Source organism: Chlamydotis macqueenii, chromosome 4 (assembly GCF_036417535.1).
Source record: "Chlamydotis macqueenii isolate bChlMac1 chromosome 4, bChlMac1.mat, whole genome shotgun sequence".
Lineage (NCBI taxonomy): Eukaryota > Metazoa > Chordata > Aves > Otidiformes > Otididae > Chlamydotis > Chlamydotis macqueenii.
This window is the reverse complement of record NC_141559.1, coordinates 84,497,109-84,507,463: the sequence shown is the minus strand read 5'-3', so window position 1 is coordinate 84,507,463 and position 10,355 is coordinate 84,497,109. Positions and strand designations below refer to the sequence as shown.

General features: G+C 60.4%; 1 protein-coding gene across 1 annotated transcript; it reads right to left on the bottom strand.

Moving 5' to 3' along the window:
- Positions 1-434: 434 nt before the first annotated feature.
- On the bottom strand, positions 435-10,252 carry HTRA2 (HtrA serine peptidase 2). Its single transcript, XM_086746289.1, has 8 exons — positions 9,823-10,252; positions 7,368-7,572; positions 7,103-7,297; positions 6,799-6,831; positions 6,264-6,372; positions 5,368-5,437; positions 1,248-1,343; positions 435-815 (listed from the first exon to the last, which is right to left on the bottom strand). The coding sequence occupies exons 1-8, from the start codon at positions 10,161-10,163 to the stop codon at positions 650-652; spliced, it is 1,215 nt and encodes a 404-aa protein (XP_086602415.1). The 5' UTR covers positions 10,164-10,252; the 3' UTR covers positions 435-649.
- Positions 10,253-10,355: the final 103 nt, after the last annotated feature.

Below are 10,355 nucleotides of genomic sequence, written 5' to 3'. Positions count from 1 at the left end.
GTGGAAGCAACTGACGAGAGATGTCTGCTGCATCCCTCTGGCCTCGCAGGCGCAGCCACAGCGGCGAGTGCTGCCAGGGACCAGCTCAGCGGCACACCAGGAGCCTGGGAGAGCCACCCCGGCACAGCCTGCCCCAGAGCAGCTCCAGGGCCACACTCGCAGGGGAGGTGGCCTCACAAGCCACGGCTTGACGGGTGCCCGCAAGTTACAGCTGGAGAAGTCATATCACAGCCCGTGCGTGTGCCGAGTGTACTGCCGAGTCCTGTGTGCCAAGCAGGCAGCAGGACACCTCTACTCTAACATGGAGCAGATCCTTGGAAGCACGGCTAGAGGGACTCACGTGAGGACTGACAGGAAGGGCACGGTCCTGCAGCCCAGCCTCCCCATGGCAATTGCTGTCACTGTGAGAAGGAGGCCACACAGCATGGGGGGGGTCCCTAGAAAAGTGCTTTATTCAAGTACAGAGGGGAGCGTTTGCACCACGAGTCCACCCGAGCACCGGGCTGGGCCCCTCTGCCTGGCCCCTTGCAGTCCCTCACGCGCTCTCAGTCTCTCCCTGACCGGCACACAGACACGGCTCAGTCTCATGTCCTCGGCTCTCGGCCAGCACCGCCAGCCAGCACCCGCAGCAGCCTGCGCAACGGCACCGCTACTCCGTGACCTCAGGGACAACGCTCACCAGCAACGTGTCATAGCCGCGCCGCACCAGCAAGGCCAGGCTCTGCTGCGTCCGTACTGCCTCGTACACATCCTCTGCACGGCGTGACGCCTGCCCATTGATCTCCAGCACCACGTCGCCTGCCTTCATCCCTGCCCTGCGGGGAGAAGGACAAAAGGAAAGCACAGCAGGTGAAGCAGACGCTCGGCTTCATCTTCCCAAAAGGCAGCGGAGCCAGGCACTACAGGGGGCTGGGGCTGCTGCACCAGGCCACACATGCACGCCAAGCCTGGGCAAGGGTCCCCCGTCAGCTTCTGCTGCAGACTGACCCCTGTGGGGCCCAAGCTCTGCTGCTCTGGGGCAAACCACTCAGAGCGAAATACATCCCATCCCTTGTAGCTGCTCTCCCACGCCGCCCCCTGTGACGGTTTAGCCCAAATTACCACACAGTTTCTCGCTCACCCTCCCCCTCCCCAGTGGGATGGGGGAGAGAATTGGGAAGGAAGGAGAACTCTTGGGTTGAGATGAAGACAATTTACTAAAATAACAAGGGAAGACTACAATAATAACAAGACAAGGCAGCACTTACTGATGAGCCGGGGAGCCGATGATCACCTTGTGGATTAGCACTCCGTAGGAGACATCAGGGAAGCTGGGGTCACGCAGCTTCAGCTCTGCCAGGATGCTGCAGAGGGAAAATCCACATCATCGTAAGGAGCTGGGAGGCAGAGCAGGGCTCCCACCCCACTATGGCTGCATGGACTTGGAGACCACGGTGCAGAACCTCTCCTCCTGCGTCCCTGTATGCTGCGAAGCACAAGCAAACAGCTGCAAACCCCTTGGACACCCAGAGACCACCACCTTCCTGTCAAAAACTAGAGGACAAAAGTCCTGATGGCTCCACAGAGAGCTGGAAACTACCGAAGTAGCTGCCAGCTGGATTACAGCTGCTGGTGATGCACGTCCCTTGTCTGAGCAGCCCCATGTCAGGTTGCCTTCCTGGCATCAGGTCCATCCCTCCCCTGTGGCAGTTTCACTTCTCTGCCTTTGGCAGGCGGACACAGAACAAGAGCCGTGCCCCCTCTTTTTGCCAGACGTATCAAGCAGAGGTATACTTGCATCTCTCCTCCCAAGTCTGCAGACTAAACAATCCCAGTTCCTCCAATCTTCCTCCAGATGAGGTTCTCTAAACCTAGCTTAAACTCTGCACCTCTCACTGCTCCTCTTTGGACTCTCTCCAACAGCTCCTCTCCCCTCCCGAAAGCGTCCAAAACTAGACACAGTGCTCCAGCTGGATCTCACCAGAGTGGCGGGACCGTGCAAGGTATAAACAGCATTCTTCCCTCAAACACTGTGCGTCAGCTCTGATCCACTGCAGCCCCAGAAATTCCCGCGGTCACTCTGCCCAGCTCCTTGCTCCTTATCAGGTACCTGTTCAGCCAGTTACAGCTTCCCACTTTGCACTGGTCCTTGCTGAACTCTACGGGACTTTTTCATAGACTTCTGCAAGCTGCCTGTTGATTTCACAGGATGACAGCGTGGCTGAGGTTGGAAGGGACCTCTTGAGCCTGTCTCGCCCAACCTCCCTGCTCAAGCAGGCTCAGCAGGACCATGTCCAGTCAGGCATCTCCAAGGCTGGAGACTCTCCAGCCCCTCCAGGCAACCTGTGCCAGGCCTTGACCACTCTCCTCACAGTAAAAAACATGGAATCTCCTGTGTTCCAGTTTCTGCCCATTGCCTCTTGCCTTGGCACTGGTCACTGGGGACAGAACCACCCACGTCTGCACGTGTACCAAGTCAAGCCTGACACTGAACAATACACGCCCTTAAGCGGGTCTCTACAGAGTAAACGTGTGATTTTGTGATTCTAGGCTACACAGCACTAAGGGTGGCTGCACCCTGTTGTGGGCCCCGGCTGGCTGGTAAATCCCCACCCAGCTGCTCAGTCATTCCCACAGCAGAATGGGGCAGAGATTGGAAGGGCAAAAGCAGGAAAACTTGTGGGTCTAGATAAAGATAGCTTAATACGTGAAGAAAGAAAGAAAAGAAAAAAAGGGAAGAAAAAAAAAAAAAGGAAAGCCATGCAAAGACACTCCCTGACCACCCCCCAGCAGCAGCGCGATGCCCAGCCAATCCCCGAGCAATGGCTACTTGGAAAAGTTTCATTGCTGAGCACATCACGCGTGGGCAGCTCAGGTCAGCTGTCCGGCTGTGTGTCCCCCCCAGTCTCCTCCCTGGAGTGCCAGTCAGAAACAGAGCAGGCCTTGGCGCCATGTCAGCACCGTTCAGCAACAGCTGAAACACCCGTGTGTCACCAACAGCTCTGGTCACAGGTCTGTAACACGCAGCACCACCTGGGCTGCTGAGAAGAAAACTGCTCCATCCCAGCCAGGCCAAGCCCACAGGTCAGCCAGATGACAGGTCCACCACACCTGCACCCACAGGCCAGCTGCGGACGAGACAGTTCCACGTGCCCATGGACTCCAGCTGCCTGTCTCACGAAGCTCCTGAGCTGCAACGCTGCATCTTTGCATTCAAAAGCCAGTAAGATTTTTCTTCTGTAAAATTTTCTAGTTGCTCACATGAACCCTACAGCACCACCAAGTCCCATCACACATTGAACCAAGAACAACCATGTTTTGGACATCCCTCCGTTAACAGCCCTGACCAGCAACACATCCCAGTAGCAGCTCCTTGTAGAACGTGCTCCCAATAATCAGCATCTCTCTCCTTTGCTGGTTTCAAAGCCCTTTGCTCAGTGCCTGCTTACTCCACGCTATACGACGACTGCGGAAGGCTGTGCTAGCCAGGGTCCTGCCTCTTCCCTGGGCTTTTTGTGGCCAGGGCGAGGGTACCTACGAGCTCCACCTCAGCTGAGCTCAAAGCCATTGCCACACCCCTGTTCCCTTCGGGAAGCAGAGCAAAGGCCTGGTGTCTCGGGAAGCTCCTGCCTGCCAGACAATCTTTGCAAGATCCCGAGGAGCTTGTACCCAACATGGAGCTTCTCCTTCTTCCTGTGCTAGGGCACGTTTCTAGTCTCCCAAACGAGCATGTTCAGACAGTGTAATCACCACATTCCAAGGCGAGCAATCCCTTCCCAGCAACCGGGCACAAACAAGACCTGCAGTCAGATGGTTTCTGCGGACCAGCTGCCAGACTGCTGGCTGGCTGCGCTGAAGCTGGACCCGCTTCCTAGGAGCCACGTCCCCAGCATTTCACGCTGCTTCCCTGACAGACTCTGTCCTCCACGCCTGCCCCGGGAAGCAGGAGGAGGCTGGGCTCCCGCAGCCCACAGGTTTTGCCGCGTACCAGCACCATCTACTGGGCACGCCGGCGATGCCGACAGTGCTCCCCCACCACCCCACTGCCCTGAATCCCAGGAGGCACCCAGCATCTGCTCCTCCCTTTGTGTCCCAGGCACGAACCCCAGAGACGGCTCGTGGTGTCCAGAGGTGCAGCCTGCAAACCCAGCGAACACACAAGAGCCACGAGAGCGTTAGCAAAGGCAGAGCACAGCCCTGAAGGGTGCTTCTGCCAAGCACGCTACAGTCAACCCCACGAGCATGCTGAGCCCCAAGAGCCGCTTAAAGGTCTCTTGAAAGATGGCTGCAAGAGCCAAGGCACCAGAGCAGACACCCCGCCCCTGAAAAGGAGAACTGCTCTCAGAGGTGAGAGCACAGGCCCAGCACACTCCTGACACGGGCACTTGCTGCACTTAGGAGGCTACTGGTAGGCGTTCAGGTACAGCTCCTGCAGCAACTCCCTCCCAGGACTCGCAGCCGAGCGGAGCTCTGTGCAGGCCCGACCAGGGCGGTCCAGCCCTCAGCAGGGAACAGCTGCCGCTGCCGGCAGGGCACCCATCCCAGGGTGTCTGGTTGGCTGCCAAGGCCACAGGCACATCCTGGGGACCAGCTGAAGCAAGGGCAGCAGATGATCCTTCCATCAGACCCAAGCAGGTTGTCTGTCTGCAGTCTTCTTTGCATAATGCCCTTCCCAAGCCGCAGTCACGAGGGTGAAGAGTCTCAGACACAGAAGTCGTCCTCTCCCCACTTGTCAGTGCTGTACTGGGCAGCACCACGACAACTTCTCTCCAGAGGCAGGACCCAGCCCTGCTCCTGAAACCCAGGAGCCTCACACCACGCTGTGTGGCAGCCATGCTGGGTGCGCCAACACAGCCTGCTCTCCTACCTGCTCACCTCCTCCCTCAGTCGGCTCTGCTGCAGGCAAACTTGCCACTTCTTATTCTGAAAGTCCATTTTCCAGAACTGTTTCTGCACCACAGAATTCACCTGGTAGATCCCTCCTCCCAGAGGACACAACTTGCCCAGTTGTTTCATCAGAACTTTCAGCTGGTACACTGCGCATCTATTAATTACACAACATTTCTGGTGGCTCTTTGCTCGCGCTGTGCTGCAAGGGCTCTATCAAATCCCCTCAATGACAAGCTACAGACTGATCTGGCACTCTGCGGGGTAGGTTCAGGGACCTTTTATCTGCTTGCAGATTCTGCCACAAGTGTAGAAACTTGCAAGCTTCGAATTTACCCAACATAGCCTAGAGTCTAACCACAACATGAGCACAAAGAGATCTGAGAGCTTAAGCTGTGAAGACAATCCTCCCAAAAACAGGCGCTCGCGGTCAGCTTGGAAGATCCCGTCACACAGCCGCCACGCCCCAACAGGACCGGCCCCTGACCTCGGAGCACGTACCTTGGTGTAAGAGTCAGCATCATCACCCCTATGTACCGGCGCTTTGTCTCTGCGTTGCCAAACCAGGAGCCTGTTGACAGAAAGGACATCAAATGACAAGGCTGAAAACAGACATGCACTCGAAACAGCGCTGGGCTGAGCCAGCCGAGCTACAAGGCCCACGCACCTCAAGGCAGGCGCTGTACACAGGGAGTAATTCTGATTCCCTTATCTGAGTTCCATTCACCAGTTAGAGCTTTACAAGTTTAAATACTTTGCCTTCCTGGTTTGAGCTGTCATTTTTCTGACTGAGAATATCACTCCACAGTGTCAACATGAGAACCAGGTAGCAAGAGGCTGCATTAAATAAGTCATCACAAGCACAGAGGAACAAAACCAGGCAACGCTCTACAGGACTAAGCTAACCACCTGTGCTTTATGAGGCAGCCAAATCCTGCACCTGTGTTTCCATTACTACACGTCAGGCTAAGTAGCCCTCAGTTTGCAGGCCATCCTTTCCCTGTTTGAACACCAACAAACGGTCCACCGATTCTCCTGTACGTTGAAATCTAATCAAAAGTGGCAATGGATGGCAAAAAAAAAAATCCTCACCTACCCCTGGGGACTGAAGCTACCTGGAACACTTTAAAACTCCTTTCTGCAGTAATGCAGGCCTGCGTCCTCCTTGCAGTCTGCTAGGTTCCTCTGGGCAGGAAGCAGCAGGACAGCTTTCTCATGGCAGAGGGGAATTTCAGGCCTGATGAGAGAATCTCCCTGCCCCCAAAGGCTCTTTCTCCTGCTCCGCTTGCCCCGCTCTCAGAAGAAGGGCCTGCAGTCCAGCTACGCCAGAGCTTCCCTCTGTCGTGCTCCTCCTCGCCTCCTTCCAGAACAGCCGACCAGAAAGGCGCCCAACTCACTTTTGCGCTGCTCCTCCTTTTGCAGGAACTTCCGCAGCCGGTCTGAGGGGATGGCAAAAGAGATGCCTGACGTCACCTTCATAGTGTTCACCCCAATCACTTCGCCATCCTGCGGGGAAAAGGGCCGTGCTATCCACCCTGCATCCTCGTGGAGAGGAGGCAACTACGGCGCAAACCTGGGTCCCGCCTGCGCGCCCACCCCTCCCCAGCCTGCCCGACCCTGCTGAGGCTGGGCAGGGACTGGTCCCAGGGGCCACAGCCCGTGCAGCCCCTCCCACTGCCCCGCCAGCACCAGCCACGCTGGCTTCACCAGGGCAGGGCCCGGCTCTGCCGCACCGGAGTCCCATGGGCTCAGGTTCCCTGAAACAGCTCCCACACCAGGCTGATCCCGCTCCTCCTCACGGGAGCCTGGAGCACGCACAGTCCCTCCCTGCTGGCAGCTGCACCCACAGGTGCTCCCGCCAAGGGGCGCCAACCAAACGGCACGCAGCACGTCTCTGCCCCGGCCAGCGAGGGTGCGGGCAGGAGAACTCACCAAGTTGACGAGGGGGCCCCCAGAGTTCCCAAACTGCAGCAGAGGAGAGAGCAGAAAACAGGGCGTGAAAGAGACGTCCTCACACGGCAGGACCGGCAGCAGGGAGGCAGAGCCCAGAGAACAGGGTCAGGCCAAGAAACACAGCAGCGCCGCAGCGACTGTCCAGAATCGCTTCGTCTCCCAGTGCTCTGCCTCCAGCCTCCTCTGACCCCATGGCACCCGCAGCCCTTACCAGCTCCCCCCTCCCCAAAGAGCGCAGCCAGGGTGAGGTGCCAACCCAGCACGCACCACACGCTCCCCTTACATCGATAGCGGCATCGGTCTGGATGTACTCCATGTCAGAGGCGGTCAGGCCCAGCTCCCGGCTGCCCCGCTGGGCGGAGCTGACGATGCCGGAGGTGATGGTGTTCTGCAGGGCGAACGGGCTGCCCATGGCCACCACGAACTCTCCCTGCCGCACCTCGGAGGAGCGCCCCAGCGGCAGGGTGGGCAGTGGGTGCTGGAAGAGAGGAGGACGGTGAGCGGACAGGAGGGCGCGAAGGGAGCACCTCCACAACCACGATGCACACCTTAGGCTTGATCTTGATGGTAGCGATGTCTGCAACCTGGTCCACGTCCTGCACCACAGCGTCATACTGCTCGCCGCTGGCCAGCTTCACCCGCACGCGCCGCCGGTTTGCCACCACGTGTGCGTTGGTCACAATGAGCCCATCCGGAGACACCAGGAAACCCGAGCCGTTCGAGATGGGCACGTCACGGCCCGAAAAGGGATGCCTGCAAGGTGGGCGCAGGTCAGGGAGGGGTGGCAGGGACCCTGAGGGGACCGGGGTGGGGTGGGGCATGCAGGGGCCACGCAGACTGGGTGGCCCAGACCAGAAGGCCTGGAAAGAAGCGGAGGACAGCGAGGATGCCTGGGCAACAGCCCGATGGGGGAGACTGCTTCACTTCCCCATCTCGAGAGCCTGCACTAACACACACGCAGCAGGGGAACAAGCAGGAAGAGTCAGGAGACCGCAAAGGTGGGATCCTGCTGGGACGAGAGAGGCACGGGGGGAAGCTGACGTGAGGGGAGAGCTGCAACGGACAGTGCAGGCTCCACGGGAAAGAGCGACAAGGAGGCAAGCAGGAGGGGTGATCTGTGCAGAGGAGTAGCCTGAACACACAGCCTTGCCTCGCAGCAGGTGATAACCACCCCGGAGGTGATGGGCACACCATCTTCAGACAGCTAGAGCACGACTCCCGATCGCAGCCCATGGTGCCCACGGGGCACACCAATCACCCTGACTCTGCGGGAGGCCTGCTGATGAGTGAGGCAAGGGACCTGGTGACACAGGACTCAGAAAGGGCGGAGGTGATCCGTGCCTTTCTGCCGTATTCCTTGGGCCTCCCGAGTCCTGCGCCCAGAGGCAGAGTTTGTGGGAAGGCAGCATTACACAGAAGAACATCAAGGGAGGGACCACTGAAGCCAACTGCACACACACAGGCATCAGACAGGATACACATGAGAGGGGTGGCTGATGTCCCTGCGAGTGCTCAAATGTCACAGTGGTAAAGGGGGGGCTCCTTACGGCTGGAAAAGGGCAAATGTCACAACAGCCTGCAAGACTGCCAAGAAAAAGGGTCCTGAAAACTGCAGGCCAGTCACCTTCACCCCCATTAGACAGAATAGTTTGGGTGGGAAGGGACCGTTGAAGCCCACCCAGTCCAACCCCCCTGCCAGGAGCAGGGGAATCTCCAACCACATCAGGTTGCTCAGAGCCCCGGCCAACATGGCCTGGGATGTTTCCAGGGACGGGGCATCCACCGCCTCTGTGGGCAACCTGGGACAGTGTTCCACCACCCTCAGTGTAAAAACATTTTTCCTGATGTCTGGTCTGAATCTGCCTCCTTCTATTTTAAAACCATGACCCCTCGTCCTGTCACACCAGGCCCTGCTGAAGAGTCTCTCCCCACCTTTCCTGCAGCCCTCTTTGGGCACTGGGAGCCGCTCTCAGGTCTCCCCGGAGCCTCCTCTGCTCCAGGCTGAGCAGCCCCAGCTCTCTCAGCCTGTCCTCTGATCATCTTCGTGGCCTCCTCTGGACCCGCTCCAGCAGGACCATCTCTGGGAAAGTTAGGGAGCAAACGCTCCCAAAAACACTTCCTGGCACACAAGAAGGGGCCAGAGCAGCCAGCACAGGATTAGCAACTGCAGGTCACGCTCAACCAACCCAGGTGGCTTCTGCGAACAGACGAGCGGCTGTGCAGAGGAGGGGTGAGCAGAGCACGTTGTCTACCTTAGGAAGGCTTTCAGTACGGTCTCCCGCAGTGCCCTTCTAGCCACGAAGGTGACGTCAGGCTGGTAATCAGACAATGTAAAACCGGCTGCAGCACCAAGGTCCAAGTCCAGCTGGTGGCCAGCTATGAACGCCGTGCCTCAGGAAACGAGAGGGCCAATGCCATTTAACAGCGTTCATGAACCGCAGGACAGGGCACAGCACGCACTCAGCAGCCCCGCGGGTGACACCGCACTGCAGCGAGCGGACAACAAGCAGAAGGGCAGAGCTACTGCTCAGAGCTGCCCTGACAGGCTGGAGAGGCAGGACAGCAGGAACGTCATGGAGCTCAAAGGCAAACGCAGAGCCGTGCTCCGGGACAGAGTAACGCCGCGCCGCAGGGCAGCCTGGGGCCGCTACCTACACGGCAGCTTGGCCGAAGCAGTCCTGGAGGACATGGGGGCGGCAGAAGGGTGTCCCTGCAGCGACGGCCGAGCGCGCGCTGGCTGCGTGTGCGGGCAGCGCGGCCAGGGCACGGACCCGTCCCTCCCGCCGCGCTGGCGGGACCCCCCCGGACGCCGTGCCCGGTTCAGGCCGCCTGGGAGACGAGCTGGCCGGGGCGGGGGCTGCGCCGCGCGGGCGGGATGGGCGAGGGTGGTCCCAGGGCCAGACCCTTCCCGGAGGGGCGGGGACCGGGACGAGGTCAGGAGAGAACCGGCCCCGTGGGGCAGCAGGGAAGCCGGCGGCGGCCGCCCGGTGCCGGTACCGGTACCTGCCCACGATCTCCACGTAGACCAGCGCGGGCGCCGTCTTCTCCACCACGTCGGCGATGAAGTTGAAGGCGGCGCGGGGCGAGGCGGGCGGCGGGGCGGGCGGGGCGGGCACGGCGGCGCGCAGCGCGGGCAGCGCGGGCCGGCGGCCCTCGCCCTCCCGGGCCCACAGCAGCACCAGCGCCGCCGCCCCGGCGCCCAGCGCCGCCGCCAGCGCCCGGCCCCCGGCGGAGGGCGGAGGGGGAGGCGGCGGGGGAGCCTCGGCGGCCCCGCTCAGCGCCCGGCACCAACGCGCGGCGCCCGGCCGCAGCGGCACCCGCGCCCACCGCGCCAGCGCCGCCATGCTGCTCGGGCCCCGCCGCGGGGCGCGCTGGGAGCCGCGGTGCCGTCCCACCGCGGGGCGCGCTGGGAGCGGGGGCCCGGTGGCCGTGGCGCGGCCGCGCTGGGAGCGGGCTGGCTGGCCGGGCTTGCGGCGAGAGCACCGGGGCCGCCGGCCCCGCCTCGCCGGCCGTCGAGGGCCCGCAGCGGGGAGCGG